The sequence below is a fragment of the Theropithecus gelada genome, chromosome 2, assembly GCF_003255815.1.
Source record: "Theropithecus gelada isolate Dixy chromosome 2, Tgel_1.0, whole genome shotgun sequence".
Classification (NCBI taxonomy): Eukaryota; Metazoa; Chordata; class Mammalia; order Primates; family Cercopithecidae; genus Theropithecus; species Theropithecus gelada.
In genome coordinates, this window is record NC_037669.1 from 93430899 (window position 1) to 93452785 (window position 21887).

The following is a 21887-nucleotide window of genomic DNA, read 5'->3' on the forward strand; positions in this document are numbered from 1 at the left end:
TCCCATCCCTTCTGCGCCCCCTGCTGGCTGGTCGTGGTCCAGTCATTGCCTGTACCACAGGGGTCCACCTCACCTCTTTAGGCTGTGAAGAGCCCGCCTGAATTGCGGTGGGCATGGGAAAGTGGTGGGTGGGCTTGGAGGCAGCTACTGGCCGCACTAGTGTCCCAGAGTGCCCTCTGCACCGCCAGAGCTCCTGTCAGTCAGTTGGCAAATCTCCCCATCTCTCCGGGCCCACTCCAGGACAGGGTTTAGCAAGGGGTTCCAGTACCTCTGGGAGAGGTGGGTAAACTGAGATATTTGGAACATTTGTTCATCCAGCATTTATTGAATGCCTATGGTGTACCAGATCCTGCGAAAATGTAGCTGTGGAAGAACAGAACATTCCTCCCTCCTGTGATGGCTAACATTCATAGGAAGGCAGATGCACGGAAGACGCCAGGTAACAAGAGCTTGGCATGGTCGGTTGGCTGGCGTGGTCGGGCTTTTGTGTCTTAGTCCACAGACTCCTCAGAAGTCAGGGCCCACATCTTTCCCACATTCCTCTTGGCTAGGGGGAGGGAGAGGTAAGGTGGCTGCCTGAGAGGGCTCTGGGACATGGTGTGTGCCAGCCTGCAGCACACTGGGCTGCAGCTTAGACATCAGAGTTTTGGGAGCTGAAGCGGTAGGACCCAGACCCCCGGCCCCGGCTCTCCAGGCCCCCGAGGCCCTGCCCAGATCCTGCCTGCTAGGCTGACTCCTGAAGGGCACAAAGCTCAGGTTGGGATGTGGGAGAGAGAGGGGAGTGCCAGGCATGGTGTGGCCTGTTCTTGCTGCCCACTGCTGCCCACCCTTCCTCCCTCCACCCTCAACTCTCTGCCCACCTTCCTGCCTCCTGTTCACCCCCTGCCTTGCTCCTGGCCTCGGTGTGCCTGGGAGGGCTCTGGCTGGTCCTGAAGAGTCCCTACTGGGGACTGGGCAGTTGTTATAGGTCTGAGGGTGGGCCTGTGGGTGAGCCCTGGGGCACTGTTGCTCCCAAGCCAGCAGGGGCATGCCCAGAATCAGAGCTCAGGTGGTCACCATCCTGGCCCTAGCTTTCATCTGGGTCCCGATGAGGGAGTGAGGATGGCTCTGTGCACCCTGTCCCTGCTGCAGGACCACGTTTGCACTGTGTGTGACAGAAGGGGCCCAAGCCACTGCCTTGACCCTGCCATGCACAGGTGGAGAAAGGTGGCACTATGTGGCTCTGGCTGGCTGCATGAGCCTGCCCATCCTGGATCACAGAACTGGACGCTGAGGCTCAGGACGCTCTTGTCACTGGCTTACCCCCTTTTGGGCCGATGCTGGGTGGTTTCCAAGGGATGGCAATTGTGTGAGGATGAAAGAAATGAGATGGGAGAGGGGGCCCTGTGTATGTCCTCTGCTCTGACCCTCTGCTTCCCTCATGATGAACGCAAGAAAATGGGTCTTGGTGGTGGTGTCTGTGGGTGGCTGGGGTTCCTGTGTGACTTCCAGAGCCCGTTGTCCTGAGGGTCGGCAGGCCTGGGTGGTGGGACCTCCCCGGGGCCCCTCTGCATGTCCCTCTGGCTGTCTTCTCCCCTTGTGGTATTTCTGGCTCGTCTCTACTGACCCTCCCCCCACCCGTTTCTTTCTCAATACTGTTGCCAAACATCTGGAAGAAAAGTGAAAAACTTGCCCCCCCGCACTCCCCCCGCCAGCCCCGGATGTTGTCAGATTTCCAGATGTGGGTGTTCTGCCCTCCAGATGAGAGGCAGAATGTGTTCCAGTCAGGAGCGGACCAGCCCCAGTCCTGGACTGCTGTCCCTCCCTGTGAGGCGGAGTGACAGGATGAGAGGGACTGGGCCCAGTAGGAAGACAGCAGGGCGCACCAGGTAGAGGCCCTGGGCCCCACGGCACCCTCTCAGCCTCAGGCTTAGCCCCTCGCCACACCAGGGAAATCCCTGGGGGTGGGGGCACTGCCTCTGAAGTTTCTATCAAAGGCTCCAGGCACTTAAAAATAACCAGGAGCGCCTCCTTCCCATCCCCCAGGCGCAGATGCTGGGCAAGGAACAGAGCCCAATGTGTTTGCAAGATGTCCCCACTGTTGGCGTCCCCGTGCGGGAAAAGCCTTGTGCCACTTCAGCCTTCCCACCTCCCCAAGTGGCAGTCCCGTCAGGCTGCACTCTGTCACTGTCATCTGCTGAAGGCTGGGCCTTGGGATGGACCCTGAGGGCCTGGCACTGCAGGATGGGCACTGGAGGTGGGCACCGAGTGGTAGGAATGGGGGTGAGCGTCCTTGCACCGGGGCAGACCCTGCTCGGCAGCTTGCGGTTCCTCAGAGAGGCAGACCCTCTCAGAGCCCTTGCCAAAAGGGTCGGCAGAGGGCAACATGGGGCAGTGGAACAGCACTGGAGAGAGCTTTCTGGAAGAGGGCCAGTAGAGCCGAGCCTTGAATGTGTCAGGCAGACGGGGCGAGGGCACTCTGGGCAGAGGGTGCAGTGGGGAGCCAGGCCTGGGGTGTGTAGGGAAATGTGCGTCCCTGGGGGCTGTAGAGAGGGAAAGGAGGAATCCAGGGGTGAAAGCTGAGACACTGGTCTCTGGGCCAGCAGGGGCTGAAGAGGGAGGCTGCTGAACTGGCCTGGGGCGACTGCCCTACAAGGAGCAGCATCCTTTCTCTTGCCCTTTGTGGGGCGTTCCTGGAGACCCTTGGACCCATAGCCAGGGCTGCAGCTGCCTGCCATGACCAGATACTCACATACAGACACATGTAAACACCCAGACATAAACACACAGAAGCAACACCCGCAGACACACTCACATAGATATACAGACACACACACACATAAAGACCCAGACCCACAGAGACAAATGCAGACACCTGGGCCATCTCTTACATAGACACAGATATGGAGCACACATAGGCACACACAGAGTCCCCCACCATGGAGGCACCCAGACAGCACACACAGGTGTACACAGACCCCTCACCAACAAACATAGACACACAGAGACCCACAGACACACAGACACCAGACACAGACACAGAGACAACACACACAGACACATGCTGACCTCCGCCTTCCCCCACGCGGACATGGTCATAGACACAGACACAGGTACAGGGGACTTTGATGCACAGATGAGAGCTAAAGTTCAGAGGTGCCCTTAGGTCATCCCAGTCCTTCTGGTCCCAAAACAACACATAGTGTGTACTTGGTCCACCCTTCTTCACCTCTTCATCTTACGGACCTGCGGAGGGGCAGCAGGGCCCTGTGTAGGTATGTGCGGGTTTGCAGAAGAGTGTGTGTGTATGTGTGTATGTGTGTGTTAAGCAGTGGCCTTTGTCCCCCTTTCTCCCTCCCCCTTCCCAACAGGTGATTGGGAGGAATGGAGATCCCTCCTCCCCTACCCATTCCTGAGCCCGAACAATGCCCTCCCCAGGCCCCAAAATAGCCCCTGAGCCTAGCCATATCCTTTTATGGCCCTGTCCCTATTGTGCACTGCAGGGGTGGGGCTGGGGTCATGAAGTATCTGGGCAGGATAAAGGCCTGAGCGAGGCGGCTCACCTACCCTGCTTTCTGCATTCTTCTTTCCACATCCCTCTCTATACTTACAGCCCCAATGGCCCCCAAAAAGCCAGAGCCCAAGAAGGATGATGCCAAGGCGGCCGCCAAGGCAGCTCCAGCTCCAGCTCCCGCTCCCGCACCTCCCCCTGAACCTGAGCGCCCTAAGGAGGTCGAGTTTGATGCTTCCAAGATCAAGGTGGGTATGGGAGCTGGTTGGTGGCAGTAGGAGCAAGGCAAGTGAGTGGATCCCAGAGTGGACCTAGCAAGAGGCAGGTCAGGCTCTGGAAGTGAGCACTGAGCTGACGCTGGAAGCTTCTGTGCAGAGGTCAGACAAGCCCTGCCTGCTTCAGGCATCAGAAAGGCTGCAGCAGGAGGGATGGTGGTCAGACGTTCTGCAGGACTCCCCTGGTGCTGCTGAGAACTAAGGGTGGGGTCTTGACTGGGGTTTGAGTCTGGACTGTCTTTTCAGTGGTTTTGGAAATGGGTTCTCCCTTGCCCTTCTCCCTGGACTTCTCATCCTTGGGGAATCCCGGAGCCAGTGGGAGCCAGGCAGGGATTTTCCTTCTTCAGCTGAGGGTCCCAAGTCCATACACGCTCCCAGGGTGGATGAGATGGGGAGTAAGAAGCAGGGCCCCTGTCCAGGCTGGGTCTCGCTCAAGTCACCGAGCCCAAAGCTGGTACAGCACTTCCGGGCCTCAGCTTTTAGGTAGGGAACTTGAAGCATCAGCTGACTGGGGACATTCTGAAAGCTGTGCAGGAAGCTGGTCATGGTGGTATGACCAGTGGCCCCAGGAGCCCTTCCCCAGCTGGGAAGTCTTTCTCAGAGTCTAAACTTGGAGGGAGCCATGACTCCCACCTGTGGCATCTGCATAGCAGCACGTACCCTGTGTCCTGCCTGCTCCCTGTTCTTGGCTGGGACCACTGCTGCCCTGGCTGCCTCCTCAGGAGCCCTGTGGAACCCTCCCCATCCCCACATGCCCAGCAAGACCTATATTCCATCGGTGAAGTCTTGCCTCCTGTTCATGAGCCCTTCCCAGAGACACCTACCATGTCCTTCGAGGCAAGGGTTCAAATTCCAACTCTGCTCCATTTTAGTTGCCAAGTTCTTCAGTGCTCTGAGGTGTGGTTTCCTCAGCTGTGAAACAGAACAGCAAGTCCCCTCTTGCAGGGCTGCTGGGAACCATTCAGAGTATATGCACCTGGAGTTGGTCACCCCAGGTCTCAGGCTTGCATTCTGCAGGCCTCGTGGTGAGGCTCTGACCACAGCCATGGCCCGTGGTGGCATTGTCCTTTCTCGCCAGGTCTGAGGTTGGCACAGACACCCTTCTGAGAGGTAGGGACAATGAGACCCCTCATGGGCCCTCTTCCCCCTTCCCCGGGTGGCAAGTAAAGGGCAGGGAACCTTTCCCAGGAGCCCAGATATCCTAATCTCAGGAGGCTTCCTGGTAGAGAGAGCGCTCAGGGAGCCAGGAATGACAACCTCTTCTTCCCAACCTGTTCTTCTGGTCGAGCCGGAAGCCAGGAGGGACAGACATAGTAGGGTGGCCCTGAACAGGGTGTCCCTCTGTGCCGGCATGCACTGTGGACGTTGGTGGGTCCCCGAGGCAGCAGCCATGAGAGAGACGTCAGTCATGCCCCTCCCCCAAGCTCCTTTCCCTCGTGTGACCTTGACCTTGGGGCAAGTGACTGCAGTGATAAAAATAGACCTGGTATCCGGTGAGGAGGGGGACACTGGATCCCTGGAGGCCTCTTGATTGACGTCAATCAAGGTGGCCCCAATGTGACTTCAGCAAACACTCAGCAGCACTGCCCCGGCCCTGTGCTGTCCTGGGGTGCAGGAGCTTCCCAGGGGCCTACAGACAGGGTGTGTGAGAAATAGGTATAGGTGGGGCTGGTGAGTGATTGCCCGGTCTTGAGGGCTCAGGGGTCTCTGTGAAGGCAGACGTATATAGACACATGCTCACACACACACATGCACACTTGTGCTCACCCCTGATGCTGCCACGAGCCCTCAGCCTATACCATTGCCCTTATTTCTCCTGCCACCCTGGGCCTTCCCATATCACTTTTGCTGACAGTCCTGCCCACCAGGCCCCAAGCAAAGCCAGCCTGACTGGGGCTTGCGTCTTAAGGCACATCTGTCCAGAACCAGGAGCATCAGGTAAGGCCCCCACTGGCCTGAGACCTTGGGCATGCGGCCTCCCTCCTCACTGCTACCCCTGATTCCACCGAGAATCAGGGGCTGGGTGCACACAGACTCAAGGCCTTCTGGCTGGACAGGTGGAGGGGTCAAGGAGGCAGGAGAGCGTCAAGGTGGACTGCAGGAGGTCCTGGGGGTGCAGGCTGGGATGCTGGAATGGGACAGGCTGAGACAGTTGACATTCTGGGCTGGCCACGGAGTGCCCAGGAGGAGGTGTGGTCCCACCTTTTAAGCCGGGCATCTGAGTCTTTGGGGTCTCTTTTCAGATCGAGTTCACACCTGAGCAGATTGAAGGTGAGCAGGGGTCTTGAGTCCAGGGGTTGCAGGATTGGGCTGGGGTTCCCTGGTCTGAGGGTCCTGCCAGGGGTGTGGGGAGTGGGGTAGGCTGAGCCTGGGAGTGTCTGTGGCTCACTGCCCTCTCCTGGCAGAGTTCAAGGAAGCCTTCATGCTGTTCGACCGCACACCCAAGTGTGAGATGAAGATCACCTACGGGCAGTGTGGGGATGTCCTGCGGGCGCTGGGCCAGAACCCCACACAGGCGGAGGTGCTCCGTGTCCTGGGGAAGCCAAAACAGGAAGGTAGTGCACCTGCCCAAGAGCCCCCATAGTGTCAGTCCCAGGGAGACTGTCTGGGTGGGCTGCCATCCATCCTGCGGGATAGCATGAGAATCTTTCCCGACATCCTCCTGTTGTCCCAGTGAGGACACCGAGGCCAGTCACAGGGCCATGCTGACCAGGAGACATGCGGTAATGGTTTGCTGGAGCATCTGGCTCCATGCTGATCTGCCAGGCCTCCTGGTGGTAGGTGCTGACACCTACGGAGGAGTGAGAAGGTCAGGCAGTGACAGCAGTGGGCAGTGGGATGCTGTTATCCCAGTGCTTTGGAAGGATCACTTGAGGCCAGGAGTTTGAGACCAGCCTGGGTAACATAGTGAAATTCCATCTCTACAAAAATTAAAAATTTAGCTTGGCATGGTGGCATGCACCTGTGGTCCCAGCTACTTAGGAAGCTGAGCCAGGAGGATCTCGTGAGCTGAGGAATTTGAGGTTGCAGTGAACTATACTCACTGCACTCCACTGTACTCCAGTCTGGATGACAGAACAAGAAGACCTTGTGTCTAAAAATAAATAAATAAATAAATGAATAAATACACAAATGAATAAAAGTTTAAAGCTTTAAAAAAAAAAAAGGGAGTGAGGCCCAAGCACCCACCAAGGGTTTAAAAGTCCCAGGGAAGGTCTCTGATTGGCCTAGCTGCTCCTCACCCAATCACAGGTGGTGGAGGGTGAGGTCTATAAGAAAATGCCATGAAGGGAGGACTGTTTCCCAAAAGTAGGCAAGGGGTTCTGGACAGAGCCCTCCGTGGTGGCTCAGGGCAGCAGACTCCCTTTGTGAATAGCAAAGGGTTATGGAAACAGTGCATTGCTCAGTAGACTATAAAGTGCCTTGTTGTGGTAGCTTGCTTTTAAATGGCACACTGGAGTAGACTGCTGTGAGAACTGGTGTAGACTGTTGTAGAACTGTGGGGGCGGTGGGGATAGCTCCTCATTACCAGGCACGGGGGAGGGGTGTGCCCACCCCAGCCTTAGACCCTGGAACCTGGGACCATTTTTCTGCAGAACTCAATACCAAGATGATGGACTTTGAAACTTTCCTGCCCATGCTCCAGCACATTTCCAAAAACAAGGACACGGGCACCTATGAGGACTTCGTGGAGGGGCTACGGGTCTTCGACAAGGAGGGCAATGGCACTGTCATGGGTGCTGAGCTTCGCCACGTGTTGGCCACGCTGGGTGAGGGCAGCCTCCTCCCCTACCCCCCTCCTTCCAGGGGCATCCTGGGAGAAACCACTCTGTTGCCCCCCAGGCCTGTGACCCACTGGTGAAATGGAGAGAGTTACATAGTTAGGGAGCCTCAACAGCAGACAACAGAACTGTTACTTGGGAGGGGAATAAAGCAAGCATGCTGGTGCAGCTCACAGAAGGGGGATGACATCAGCTCTGGGGACAGAGCAGGGCAGGAAGGAGCCGTCTTGATATGCTCCCTTCCTTCCCACGACTCCAGGCCATTGTCCGGGTGGTCATTACTCCAAGGTCAAATTCCAGGGCCACAGCCCTAAGTGGTCAAGCAGGTCGAGTGCCTGCCCCCTGGGGATTCTGACCTCTGTGGAGACTTGTGTACCTCCCACTTGTGCCCCCACCATCAGCTGCCTGCAGTAGGGGGTCCCTCTTCAAAGTGATTTTTTCTTGCAGCAAACATTTGAGTGCCTACTGTTTCAGCTCTGTGCTGGTCTCTCTCTCTCCTCTCTCTCTCTCTCTGTGTGTGTGTGTGTGTGTGTCTAGAGGTGGGGGTAATTAGGGGGAGCTGCGGCTGGCACTTTGAAGGGGGACCAGCACAGCACACAGAAGTACGGAGGCAGGAGAATGCCAGACTTGGGGAGCAGCGGGTGGTCTCTTGGCCCCCTCCATCACCCTCTCCCAAGGTCCCCAACTCCACCGCATGGGCCGTTCCTCTAGCTTCAAGGGGCTGCCCCAAGGGACTGCTTCTAGGGAGGCCTGGCTTCCTCCTGGTGGAGGGACCCCCTCTCAGCCTAGTGGGACAGAGGACAGCACATGCTGCACCCCAGGCCTCTTTTTAACTTGTCATTGATTCTCCTGGCCTCAGAAATGGGGTGATGGCCAAGGTCTTGTGAACGGTGCTGGCTGTGGGAATACTGGAGAGGCTGAACCACTGTCTAGAGGGATTCAGTGGGTGCCCCCACCCCATCATGCCTCTGCACGCACAGTGCTGACTCAGCCTCCCGCTCCTGCAGGTGAGAGGCTGACAGAAGACGAAGTGGAGAAGTTGATGGCTGGGCAAGAGGACTCCAACGGCTGCATCAACTACGAAGGTGGGCTCAGCAGGGGCAGGGATCTTCCGGGAGGGGAGTGCTGGGACCCAGGCTTCCAGCCATGGCTGCCCCGTGTTGCATCCCTGCCACTCACTCTCCTCTTCTTTCCAGCATTCGTGAAGCACATCATGGCCAGCTAAACTTCCTGCCCAGGTAGGCACCCACTCCCTCCTGAACCCGCTGCTGCCACCTCCCCACACTCCACCAGCTGCAGTGCTCACTTGACATCCTGCTGCCTCCATCTCCCTCCTCCTCTGTAATCTGCACTGCCTTTGCTCTCAGGAAGCCCAGGGAAGGCTGTGCAGGGACGTCTCATCTCCCATGTGTGATGCTGACACCAGCGGCCTGGAGTCGGGGGAAGGAGGGGAGCGTATCAAGACCCTGCACAAACCCTCGGACCTCTCTGCGTGGCTGCCATCTCTGGCCCCTCTCAGGCTGTGCTTACCTGTGACGGCAGGCAGCTCCGTCCCCACCCCATGGGCCTCATGAATAAATGCCTTCTTGCCGGCCTTCCTTTCTGACTTCCTTCCCTTCCTCCCTCTTTTTTTTCCCCTCTCTCCTTCCCTCCCTCTCCTCCTTTTTCTTCTGTCTTTCTCCTTCCCTCCCTTCCTACCCACCTCCCTCCCTTTCTTCCTTCCTTCTTTCCTACATTCCCTCCCATTTTCCTCCTCTTCCTCCCCTTCTTCCTTCCTTTCTCCCTTTCCTCTGTTCCTTCTTCCTTCCCCCTTTTTTCCTTCCTCCCTTCTTTCCTCCCTCCCTCCCCTCCTTCCTTCTTTCCTTTCCCTCTTTGTCCCATATTTCTCCTTCCCCTCTTCCCTTTCCTCCTTCTTTCCCTCTCTCCTTCTTTCCTCTCTGTGGCCCTTGGCTTGCCTCTGTGAATTCTGTGGCCTATGGACGCTGAGCTGGAGGAGGCCGAGTGCTTCTCTGTTGTGCTTGCCCCCCACCCAGCCTTCTGTAGGAGGCAGCCATGCTGGGGCCACTAACAGGGATGTGGGCTGCTGGGAGCCTGAGAGCACTGTCTGAGCCGTCTCACTGCATGTCCACCAACTGGGTGACCATAGGGCATTGGCCCAGAGCCACCCTGTCATGGGTGGGAAAGCTGAGGTCCAGCACAGGGAATGGCCTTGCCTGAGTGACATTGGGAATGGGTGACAGGGCAGGAGCTAACTTTGTCCCCAGGCTGTCAGAACTGAAGGGGCCTTACCCCTTGCCCTGACTCCAATGGGGAAACTGAGCCACTCTGTCAGCAGTGTGGCTCTAGGTCAGAGGTGGAGGCTTTGTGGGGATAGCCCCGGGCTCCTCAGCAGAAGACAGCATGCAATCCCTGCGTGGTGGAGAGAGGTGCACACACCTGCAGAGCCCTGCCCCATTCCACCCCCTGCTCTGGGGCCAGGGTCCCTCCCCTGGGTCCTGGATGCTGATGAGATAGAGAGCAGAGGCTTCCTGGAGGAGATGATTCGTGCAGGCTTGATGTGAAGGGAGAGCAAAGCCCTGCAGAGAGGCTGGGGGCCCCAGATATAGAAATGTAGGGGAGATCAAAGGCTTTGAGTGGGGAGTGGGCCACACTGGATGGGAAACATCTTGCAGGCCAGGAGGACCCAGGAGTCAGGGCAGCTCCAGAGGGAGCCTTTTCGTGACCTCATGTGGATGCGCGTGTCTGCGTGGCAGGGGGGATGTGGTGGGGTGAGAGCGACTTGGAGGGCCGGTGTGGATCTGACTGCCCAAGGGGCTGTGTGGTGTGGGGAGTCCTGAGTGTGTGTGAGAGTGTGTGTGGATGGGAGTTGCCGGCAATGTGGGAGAGAGTGCATGTGAGGGGTGAGTGTGTCGCAGGAGCCTGTTGCGTCCTCCTTTCATGCTCTCAGCATTTACTGAGCACCGACTGTGTGCCAGGCTGTGTTCTAGGTGCTGGGAACACTGCAGTGGAGAAGGCAGTGGAAACCTCTGCCCTTGTAGAACTCACACAAACCAGACAAATTCTGACAGTGGAGTGTCGAATGGTGCTAAAGGCAGAGAAGGACTGAAAGCAGGGAGGGCTGTGGTGTGTGCATGCATGTGTGTGTGTGTAAGCCGGGAGGTGGGTGACATGTTAAATAATGAGGTCAAGGATTATCTGAGCAGGAAATAGTTGAGCAAAGATTTAATGGAGAGAAGATAATATTTAGAATACATAAAGAACTTCTATAACTCAACAATCACCCCCCAAACAACCCAGTTAAAAAATAGGCAAATTACTTGTATGTATACATTTCTCTAAAGAGGATATACAGGCCTGCTGTGGTGGCTCACGCCTGTAATCCCAGCACTTTGGGAGGCTGGGAGAAATCACATGAGGTCAGGAGTTCAAGACCAGCCTGACCGACATGGTGAAACCCTGTCTCTACAAAAATACAAGAAATTAGCCCAGCATGCTGGCAGATGCCTGTAATCCCAGCCACTTGGGAGGCTGAGGCCAAAGAATCATTTGAGCCTGGGAGGCGGAAGTTGCAGTGACCTGAGATTGCACCACTGCACTCCAGCCTGGGCAACAGAGCAAGACTCCATCTCAACAAAACAAAACAAAACAGAACAAAAAACCAAAGGATATACAGATATAGCCAATAAGCACATGAAAAGATGCTGAACATCACTAATCATTAGATAAATGCAAATTAAAACCGCAATGAGATACTGCCTCACACCCATTAGGATGGCTGTTACAAAACAACAGAAAATAACAAGTGTTGTTGAAGATGTGGAGAAATTAGAACCCTTGTGCACTGTTGAAATTTGAAAGTAAAATGGTGCAGCCACTGTGGAAAACACTATAGCAGTTTCCCACAAAATAGAATGACCAGATGACCAGCAATTCTACTTCTGGGCAAGTACCTAAACTACTTGAAAGCAGGGTTTGAACAGATATTTGCACACCCACGTTCACAGCAGCACTATTTGCAGTAGCTAAAAGGTGGAAGCAACCCAGGTGTCGTGGAGGGCGAATGGGTAAGCAAATGCGGTCTATCCACAAGGGAGTGTCACTCAGCCTGACAAAGCAAGGCCATGCGGACACATGCAACAGTGTGGGTGAACCTTGAGGACATTACGCTAAGTGAAATAAATCAGTCACATACACACAAAATACTGTACGAGTCCACTTATCTAAGGGTCCTAGAGTAGTCAAATTCATACAGACAGAAAGTAAATGGTAGGAGCTGGGGGAGGGGAGATGGGGAGTTATTGCTAAAGGGAAAAAAAGGGAGAGATGGAGTGTCTTAGGCTGGGCTCCCCTACAAGTGATCCCTGAGACAAGGGCCAGATCAAGGACTACCTGCAAGTAGTCTGCCTGGAAGGTGATTCCAGGGAGCGTGGGAGAGGGTGGGGTGGGGGGCCTAGGAAGGAAGAAAATCCCCTCAAAGGGGTGCACGCAGAGCAGATGACACTATGGGCAAAGGGGTCTCAGCCCTGCTGGGAACCTCCAGGAGATGGTGGTATTGTCTCACTGAGGGATGAGGAAGGCAGACTATCTACAGACTCCCATCTGTCACTGGCTGGGCAGGGCCCCTAGGTGGGCTGGAACATTCCTGTGCGGCAACTCAGCATCTGCTTCAGGAGGCTGTGTGGGCATCTGAGGGAAGACGTCCTGGCAGAGGGCACAGAGGCCTGGTGATGGGAGCAGAAAGTGCCATGGAGAGGGGCAGGTCCTGAGTCAGAGAGGTCGCTGCAGCATGTGCCCTGGAGAGATGCTTTCTCAGTGCCATCCTGGCCGCTGTGTGGAGAAGAGACTGTAGGGGCCACAGGAGCAGCAGGGAGGCCAGTGAGGAGGGTCCAGGAGAGAGGAGATGCATACTTGGCCCAGGGTACTGGCAGGGGTGATGATCGTAAGTGGTCGGATTCCAGGACTGTTTTGGAAACATCCTCAGCAACATCATGGACAGATTTCAAGGCTTTCTGGTTCAGTCCACTCCAGCCTCAGATCTGATTTAGGGGAAGGAGTCGTGATCTGCTCTTTCACAGTTTACCGCCACGGCACTGAGAGGTGCATAGTCTGTTGGCTGGTGGGGCAGATGAAGGCGCTCTGTGCCCCGTTGCAGTGCACTCGGCCAATGAGGGCGTCTTATTGTGCGTGTGTGATCTTGGCGGGCTCTGGCCAGCCTTCCTGGCCCATGAGTGGCTGAAGACCCACGTAGAGGGGAGCAGGTCCCAATCAGGCTCTACCTCTAGCTTCCTCCTGGGCAGGTCACCACCTGAGGTGGCTGACACTTTACTGGGCAGTCCCCAGCTCCCGCCTGTCCGGCGCACCTTGTTCCTGAAAACCAAGCCCAGAAGTGTTGAGCTCCCCTTCAGAAGTCTGCATGGAACTGAGTGGTCTCAGCATTTTCTTTCTGCGTATGCCTGCCCTGGGTGGAGTCCTGAGCAGAGATTGTACCCACTGTCAGTCATCTCCAGCAAGGAGTGCCCTGCATCCAAGTTCACATGAGTCTCAGGCCTCAGGCATACATGTCCCACTCTTTCAAGAATGCCTGCCCTTCTGGTTTCCAGGGTGGCCCGCAGTACTCCCAGGCTTTTCCCAAACATACCCTCCTTCCTGCAGGCTTCCCTAGTCCCTGGGGGCTACTGTCCCACTCGGTTTGGTTTGGTGGTAGAAGGGAGCATCTTGTAATTCCCTCGTGACATTCCCCAGCCCCCAGTCTTCTTGCGTGGCTGGGAGGGGATGGGTTGGGGGCCCCTTGGTCTGCTGGTGAGGGCAGGGCTGGGGCTGTTTTTTGATGAGCCCTGGCAGGGGCAGTTTGGTTCCACTCGTTGCAGTTCAACTCCACTTAGAATGTGCCTCTGGCCCAGCCATGGCCATGTTGCTACCCTGGGGCCATTTACCTCTCGTATGTGGCTCTGCTGACCACGTGTTCCTGGGTTTGGGTCACTGGCTGTGGGTGCAGGCATCAGAGTGGATGGGGTGGAGGCACCTAAAGGTGGGACTCAGCTGCAGAGGTGAGCCTTCTCCTTACTCAGCATCCTGTCGTCCTGGCTGGGTGAAGCGTGCGTGTGTATGTGTGCTTAGGTCCACAGTTGTCCGTGTATGCCTGTGGATCTGTGTCTGTGAGTGAATGTGGGCTTGTGTTTGCATGTGTGTTGTGTATGTGTGTCCACGTCTGTGAGTGTGTCGGTGCCCATTTGTCTGTGCATATGTACATGTGTATTTGCCACTGTGTGTGCATGAGTGTGTGTGCCTGTGTCCGAGTGCATATGTGCTGGGGGGGACTCTGCTGAATCAGCACTGGTGCTGGGCAGGCGGCACTGCCAGGCAGGCTGTGGCCTCCCCACAGTGGCATAAACACTGGTCCCAGCTCCCCCCTCAAGCAGGGTGGTCCAGCCTATGGCCGGTGGAGAGGGGTGGGAGGGCAGCGGGTTTGCCCTTGGGCCACCTTGATACCCCCATGCCTCAAGTGCCCTGTCATGTGCCCCATAAGGCTGGGGTCTGTTCCGGGGTGTCTCTGTGCCTCACTTTCCTTCTCTGGCCTGGGGCCTGATCTCTGAGGTCTCCTCAAGGTGGCAGGAGGAGCCACCTCTACATTCTCAGTCCAGGCTAAGTCAGAGGGTCGGTGGGGTAGTCCAGGGGCAGAGTTCAGCTTCAGCACCCCAGGCAGGGCCAGGCAGTCCCCCGGAAACTGCAAAACCTAACTCAGAAGGTCTAGTGACACTGCAGGAGCAAGGTTCTGATGGACCCTTGGAACTCACTGCTTTAGGGCAGGGTTTGGGGATCTGGAACTTGAGCACAAGGGCAGAGGATTATCAGAGCTGGGCCTGCGATGGGCCCAGAACAAACCATCCCTCCACTGCTCAGATGTTCCTGCGTGGATGCCCGTGGCTCTTGTTAGCCTGCCGCACCCTCCATCCTCTCTTCCAGACATCATCCCCAGGGATCCTGGGGTTACCACTGGGACATGAATGAGATGGCATGGAGTAGCAGTGCCAGGAAGGCCAGAAATTCAGGCCGAGATAGAAAGAAGTCAGGTGGGATCTTTTTTTTTTTTTTGAGACGGAGTCTCGCTCTGTCACCCAGGCTGGAGTGCAGTGGCGCAGTCTCAGCTCACTGCAAGCTCCGCCTCCCGGGTTTACGCCATTCTCCTGCCTCAGCCTCCGGAGTAGCTGGGACTACAGGCGCCCGCCACCTCGCCCGGCTAGTTTTTTGTATTTTTAGTAGAGACGGGGTTTCACCGTGGTCTCGATCTCCTGACCTTGTGATCCGCCCGCCTCGGCCTCCCAGAGTGCTGGGATTACAGGCTTGAGCCACCGCGCCCGGCCTAGGTGGGATCTTGAAGAAGTCAGGCATTGGATGAAAATTTTGCCAGGCCACAAGAAGAAAGGAAATCAGTGCAGCCGTGAGAAAGTGGACTGTAGGGCTCACAGCACTCAGTGGCAGACAGTCTTATGGAAAGCTGATGGAGGCCTTAAGAGAGGTCAGGGGGTGACGGAATGTATGGAACAGGGGAGGAGGGGCCAAAAAAAGTCAGGTAGCAGTGTGACAGGAGCTCCTTGTGTTGCATACGGTGGGGTTTGGGGTGTCCTCAGTGGTTGGTCCCGAGGCCATGGGTAGTCGTGAGAGTTGTGGGGTCAGGGAGAGGGCGGGCCTGCCTGGGAACAGGGGAAATGCTGATCCAGTCACCTCAGAGCACAGCAGGAAAACCCGGATCTTGAACCTGGTGACCCAGCACCAAAGTGGTTCCCTGGGGTTCTCCCAAGTTCCTTTCAACCAGCCCCAGTCCCTCCCTTGCCCACTTTTGGGGGTTATTTGTTCCCTGTCCTCCCAAAGCCACACAATCCTGGTTTGCCCAAACTCTGACAGAGCACAACTGGAATGTGGCGTGTGCGTGTGAGTGTGTGCACATGACACTCCCCCAGGCCTGATCACCCAGCAGGCCCCTCCAGTCTCAGCAGCCAGGGCCCAGGGCCTCTTGGACAGAGAAGGCCCTTGAAGGTCAGGTCTGGGCAGGGTTCCTGCCTGCACCCTCGTCTCCAGCCCACCTGAGAACTCCTGAGCTTCCACCATTTTCTTTCACTCTCCACCCCCACCTCTGGTTTATGGGCTTGGGTACCTCACATATCTACCGAGGCCGTGGCCGTGGTGCACATCAGAACCTTTCTGAAGGGCCGTTTGTGGTGGAATGGGGCAGCTGGAAGACTCAGACTCCAGACTCCGCACTTCCAGGTGCCCCTTGGGAAAGTTCAGATCTTGGCAGCTTCCTGATTTTTCTACTTTGGTCCAGCTGGACATGAGTATGCCCTTTTCCTTACCACAGCTATGCCCTGGGGCTGGAAGCCTTGGTCTTCCCTCCCCTCAACCCCTCTGCCATCATACCCTGCTCCTGGTCTCCTTACCTCTCTCCCGTGGTAGGCTTGGAAGCCATTTAAAGGTGTTCTACAATGTCATTGTCAGCCCCTGAGCTAACTGGGAGAGGTGGTGAGCCCTCTGTCCTGAGGAATATGCAAGCAGAGGGGAACCAATCCCAGCCAGAAAGGCTGCAGAAGGGGCTCTTACCCTGGTGGAGATTGGAAGCACTTGGGCATTTCCAAGCCCTGAGGCCCAACTTATCCCAATACCCAAGAAAGTTTTGAAAAAATGTCATATATTGTATATTTTCCAGAATCCCAATTTATGCATCTTCAATGCTTGTCTTTCTTCCAAGATTGCACCCTGCTTACTTTCTTTTGCCTTGAGAATATCCTTTTGTTTACAAAAACAATGATGACGGTAGCTGTTGTTTTCCATATCTCTACTTGGCAAATAAGACCTTACCTTACAAGTCAGTTTTTAAGTTTTGAGGAAATTTCACAGTTTGTTGCAGTCAGCATTTCCCAAACCCCTGGATAGAGACCCTTGAATGGAGCAGATCTTTGCCAGGTCCAAGGTTCATTTGAATCAACTTATTCATCCATTCATCCATCCATTCTCCCTCCCTCCCTCCCTCCCTCCACCATGTAATTTTCAGGTGTTAACTGTGCCGCACCTGTGATGAGTAACAGAGGCCCAGCCTTGCCACTGGGATGGAGTGGGGAATGGGAACTTGGCAGGGAGGTGCTAATGAGCCTCTGGAACAGGCAGGTGCTGTGAGGTCAGGGCTGGGGGTGGTGGGGCACAAGGGAGAAGATACATCAACTCTTTGTTGGAGTATCTGGGATCCTGAGATTCTGAGTTTCCCCAAACCTCTGGATGTCCATACCTGTTTCCACCTCTGGGGCCCGCAACTGGAGGTGGGGAAGCTCATGGCAGTGACCTCACATCCCTAGCTGCAGCACAAGGTGTGGGATGGTGGCTGCTGTGGCAGGAAGGCAGATGTTTAATGGCTTCTAGCCCCAGGAAAGGTGGATGGATCTTGAGGCTGAGGGATGAGAGGGAAGTGAGGTTTCCCTCTGTATGGCCCAGGCTCAGTGAGGGGTCCTGGGTTGGGCACCCTCAAGAGGGTGACATGGCCAGACCCCAAGCTCTAGGCTGGGACAGCTGTATTCCTGGAAAGGGGCCTGCTCTGAGGGCTGACTCAGGCTCTGTGCAGTCCCTCTCCAAAAGGGGCCTTTCTCATAGTGATGGAGTTCTTGGGGTGTTTCAGAGTAGAACTGGACAAATGGGAGGGCTCTTGGCTCCCAGGCTTGCAGTGGACTCCAAGAACCCTCCAGGACCACATTACAGAGTCACCTCTACCCTCCTGAGCACTCGAGAATGCTGCCGTCAAGCCCCAGGCCTGAGTGGGCATGCCCAGTGATGGGGTGAGTGTGCGCAAGGCAGCCTGAGCGCTGACAGGGACAGCTGGACTCAGTTTCCAGGCCCCCGGGTTGCCTGCCCCACTTGGGCCCCTGCCCCATTTTCTCCTGGGGCCAAAGTCCCTCCTCCAACCTCTTTTCCAGGGCAAGTCTGACCAAGCTGCTGCCTGCTTAAATGCAACAGGATCTTAGACCCTGCCGAGGAAGCTCTGCATGGGCAGCTCTCAGATGTAGAGGAGAAATCTGTCTAGGGCCTCCCCGTTTCTCTGAAATTGAGTCTCCAGAACTGTTTCACCCCTGGCTGGCCCCTTGGTGGTTCACTAGGCTGGCCGTGGCCCTGCTATTTTCTAGGGATGGAGCTTGCCCTCTGTAAGGCCACTGACTCAGTGAGGGCTCAGTTTGCCAGGACCTGAGCAGGGCAGGGACTTTGATAATAATTCTAGCACCTGCTCCAGCGGGGGAGACAGGGGTTCTCTTTGTGTTATGAAGGGACCACTGTGGCCACCTGTGTGGAGGGTGGAACAGAGTGGGTGCAGGGAGGCAAAAAGAGAGTGTTATGGGAGGGTGACTGGGACACCTAGGGGAGGACAAGTTCAGGTGCAGACTGTTGGGGGAGAGCCCTGCAGGTCTCCCTGGGATGCTACCCCATCCATCTCTGGCCTTAATTTCCCTTCTGTGCCGGGCTGGAGGTGTTGGAGACTCTGGCGTTCTGAGCCCTGGAGAGGCCCCTTCTGGACTCTGAGCTTCGGGCTGGGGGCGGTTGGGGGAGGTGACAGCTGCTTTGAAATGTGGAGAATAATAAAGCAAGGAATGTCTGAGCTCAGGGGAAAAAAAACCCGGCTCGCCAGGCCTCCCACCCAGCTGAGCATAATGAATTAAGTATAGGCAGGCACGTTTCATGTGGGGGTGTGGGCTGGGGGAAGCAAGAAGGCCCCAAATGAGAAACAGGGTCCTGGGCGGGCTGCCGGGAGCTGGGGGTTCTGGATCATCTGACCTGAACCCTGGGGATGCCCTCACTCCCCAGAAGCTTCCCCTCCATCTTCCCTTGGTCTGCATGGGTGAATGGGTGAAATGCGTCCCAACCCTATGTTGACATCTGACCCTAGGCTGCACGCTGGCCCTAACCCTGACCCCAAAAGGCCAGAAATTGGAGAAGGTGTGGTTGACTCGGAGGGATCATCTCTTCATTCTCGCCCTTCTACATGCATTTATTAAACACCGATGGGGTGCCTTCTCTATGCTGGATGACGGAGTCAACGCTGCCCGCTGTTGAACTGACTGAACCTGCAGTCCTGCCCATCATCCTCTGGGGAGCAAGCCCTGAGGCTTTGGAATGCATCCTGCTCCCAGTCTCCCAGCCCTCTGCTTCCTCTGGCCAGTTCTTCACATATCCCCTCTGCTCCATGTGAGGTCATCCTCCCTTCCACCCTTATGTCCTTGGCACCCACTCAGCCTCCCTGCCCCAATCTCCCTGGGGCTTGGACATCAGTGGCTTCCAGGCCCACGCTTTCAGGTTGTTACTCATGCTGTTTCCTTCTGCTTATCTGCCTGGTGGACCTCATTCATTGACCGCCAAGACTGCTTTATAAAAGACTACACTGGCCAGGCGCAGTGGCTTATGCCTGTAATCTCAGCACTTTGGGAGGCCGAGGCAGGGAGATCACTTAAGGTCAGGAGTTCAAGACCAACCTCGCCAACAATGCGAAATGCTCTCTCTGCTAAAAATACAAAAATTAGTTGGGCGTGGTCGTGCGTGTCTGTAATCCCAACTACTTGGGAGGCTGAGGTGGGAGAATTGCTTGAACCCCAGAGGCAGATGTTGCAGTGAGCTGAGATCGAGACACTGCACTCCAGCCTGGGTGACAGGGTGAGTGAGACTCTGTCTCAAAAAAAAAAAAAAAAAAAAAACCCAAAAAACCAAAACAAAAAAACCTCCCCTTCCCAGAGTGGCCCAGGGAATAGGTAAGTAATTGAGCCATCAGCAAAAGGGCATATTCTCAGCCAGGAAGCCAGAGAGTGGTGGAGGCAGGTAGTAGGGCTGTTCCTTGGGCTCTCCAGCAGGGATTCTTGCCTCCTGGCCTCTGCCAGCTTGGGGCAAGACTCCCACTTTATTTTTAAGAAGTCTGGCCTGGAACTTGGAGCTCCTTGAAATATTCTCCCCTACAGTCCCTTCTCTCCCCCACCCACTTTAATGAAAACCATTGTTTTTCAAGCACATGTTAATTAAAAAGCAAACATGTTTTGTTAAGTAATTTGGAAGCTCTGGTTCTGCAAACCATAGCCATTCCAGTTAAATAACATCCCTCACTCAGCTTACCCCAGTGTTTTGGGAGCTGAAGACCCCCGTGGCTACTGCAGATGCACTTCCCTTTACAGCTTAGGCACCCTGTGGTGGACTGGTCAGGATTGGGTGTCCTCTCTATCTCACAGGTTGGGACATGGAGGACCCGAGCTCTTAGCAAGTTCAGTCCCACCAGCTCTCTGCAATCCTCTGCTTTGGGTCCAGGGGAAATAGCTGGTAAGGAGGGGGGAAAGACTCATGTGCCCCATACTGCAGGCAAGGTCATTGTCTCAGAGCCATGGCCCAGCTGTAGGGTGAAGGGAGGAGGATGAGCATGACACCCTTGTGAGTCCAGGCGGGAAGGCTGGCAGGTGCTGCATGGCCTGGGCTGCCTCCCATAGTCTCCAGTGCAGCTGGGTGACATCTACCCGAAGCTGGGATAGTAGGTCCCTGAGGCGAGTGCCCAAGGTGAGGACTGGCCTGATGGGTGGAGGGAACCTTGGATGCTCAGAGGCACCCACTCCAGCCCAGCTCCCCACCCAGTGTCTGGTGACCAATATCACTACAGTGCCCATATCCCCACCTTGGCTCCGGGCCTTGGGAGCGCTGGGGCTCTGAGGCCCTTTACACCCGGCGGTACCCTCAGGGCCCATCACAAGGCGCTGGGGCCCCTAAGGTGCAAGGTTCAGTGACTTCCAGCCTTCCTGTTCCCAGCCCCTGGCAGAAGGAAGGGGCATCTCACCGAGAAGCCTTTCCAAGTCTTGCCACTGCCTCACAGCCTGCTGGTGGGCTCTCCCAACTAGGATTCTGAGCAGGAGTGCTTCCTTTGGGTGTGCCTCCAGGTGTGAGCCTGTGTCCAGGTGTGTGTTCCTGTTTCCATGTGGGCTGTGTGTCTGGTAGCCAATACCCTGGTGTGAGGAGTTCGTTCCTTCCTCCCTCCTGAAGGAGAAGATGCCTGGGCGGAGATGCCTGGGAGGAGAGTGACCAGGAAGAGTATGTGTGTCTGGGGAGGTGGGCCCTGGGCCCTACCAGACACCTGGGGTGGTTTGTCCAGAGCTGCTGCATCCACTCAGGGACACAGGTCCCGGGCGGGAGCCAAGCCCCAGCTTGTGCACTGGCCAGCCCTCCTTGTCTTCTGCCCTCGGCTGCTGATTTTTGTAAAACGAGGAGTGTGTGTTGGAGGTGTGCGACTTATTACACGTACAGTGTTTTCCCTTCGGGACACACACACCCTCGCAAGCCACCACACACGGTGACACCAGCGACGCATGCTGGCGGCCGGCTCCCCGGGCTCAGCCTCCTTCGGCGACACGCCAGTGATAGACACTCTCCAGCCTCTCCCACTCCCACCCACATCCCGGGAGGAGCGGCCGCTCCACTGCACTCCTCCGGCCCGGCTCTCAGCGCGGCGTTTCTGTGTTCTGTTCCCTTCACAGCCGCGTGGAAACCGCAGCGGGGCGGGCCGGGATGAGCTCACGCCGCCGCCCGCCAGGCCGCCAACCCTAACTCGCTCCAGATGCAGGGCGGCCTGTGCTGGCGCGGAGAGTGGCGGGGTGGGCCGGGGCCCGGGCCGGGGGAGGCACGGCCCGCTCGCGCCCCCTGCAGGGGCGGCCTCCGCAGGTCCCCTGGAGGCGGGGGCTGCAGGCTCTGGGCTCAGGGGCGCGGGTGGGGGCTGCCCACCCCGGAAGAGGAGGGCCTTATTGCCATCCGCCCGCCTTTTCTCAGGCCTTACCCACTGCCTGAGATCTGTCCCCGGGCGGGGGGATGTGGGCGAGGGGACTGTGGAGGTCACAGTCCACGACCCTTCCCTGGTAGGCGCAGCCTCGAGGTGCTGTGGGACCCTCCCCTCCCGGGCCGGTGCCCGCCCCTCACACAGGCAGCCTTTGCTAGCCCCCACCCGCGACTGCCGGAGTGGGGCTGTCCCCCCACTTCCCCTCCCTGCAGCTCCCGGGACACCCTGACCAGGTACTGCAGCTCAAGCCTCCCGCCTCAGGGCCCTGGCCAGGCCCTGCCCACTCTTGTTCCTTTTGGAACAAACACTCCAGTTTCTACTGGGAAAGCAGCGGGGGCCTGACCACCGCCTGTTTTTAATAAGGAGCTGGTATTTCCCCGAAATCGCCGGCCGTGGCTGACCTCATGGGGATGACGGCTGGCCCTGGGCCAGGGGGCAGGAGCCGGCTCCCGTGTGAGCCCCTGGCCTGCACACAGACGCGCAGGGAGGAGGCGCTGGTTTCTCATCCCAGCTCA

The 21887-nt window shown here is 56.7% G+C and overlaps 1 protein-coding gene across 1 annotated transcript in view; it reads left to right on the forward strand.

Moving 5' to 3' along the window:
• MYL3 (myosin light chain 3) overlaps positions 1 to 9146 on the forward strand; it is a 24563-nt gene extending 15417 nt beyond the window's left edge. Inside the window, exons 2-9 of the mRNA XM_025376180.1 lie at positions 347 to 563; positions 3593 to 3738; positions 6009 to 6036; positions 6171 to 6320; positions 7362 to 7535; positions 8555 to 8632; positions 8744 to 8785; positions 8915 to 9146. Coding sequence (XP_025231965.1) covers positions 422 to 563; positions 3593 to 3738; positions 6009 to 6036; positions 6171 to 6320; positions 7362 to 7535; positions 8555 to 8632; positions 8744 to 8772 — 747 coding nt within the window. The 5' untranslated portion in view covers positions 347 to 421 and the 3' untranslated portion in view covers positions 8773 to 8785; positions 8915 to 9146. The remainder of the gene's footprint in view (positions 1 to 346; positions 564 to 3592; positions 3739 to 6008; positions 6037 to 6170; positions 6321 to 7361; positions 7536 to 8554; positions 8633 to 8743; positions 8786 to 8914) is intronic.
• The last annotated feature ends 12741 nt before the right edge of the window (positions 9147 to 21887 follow it).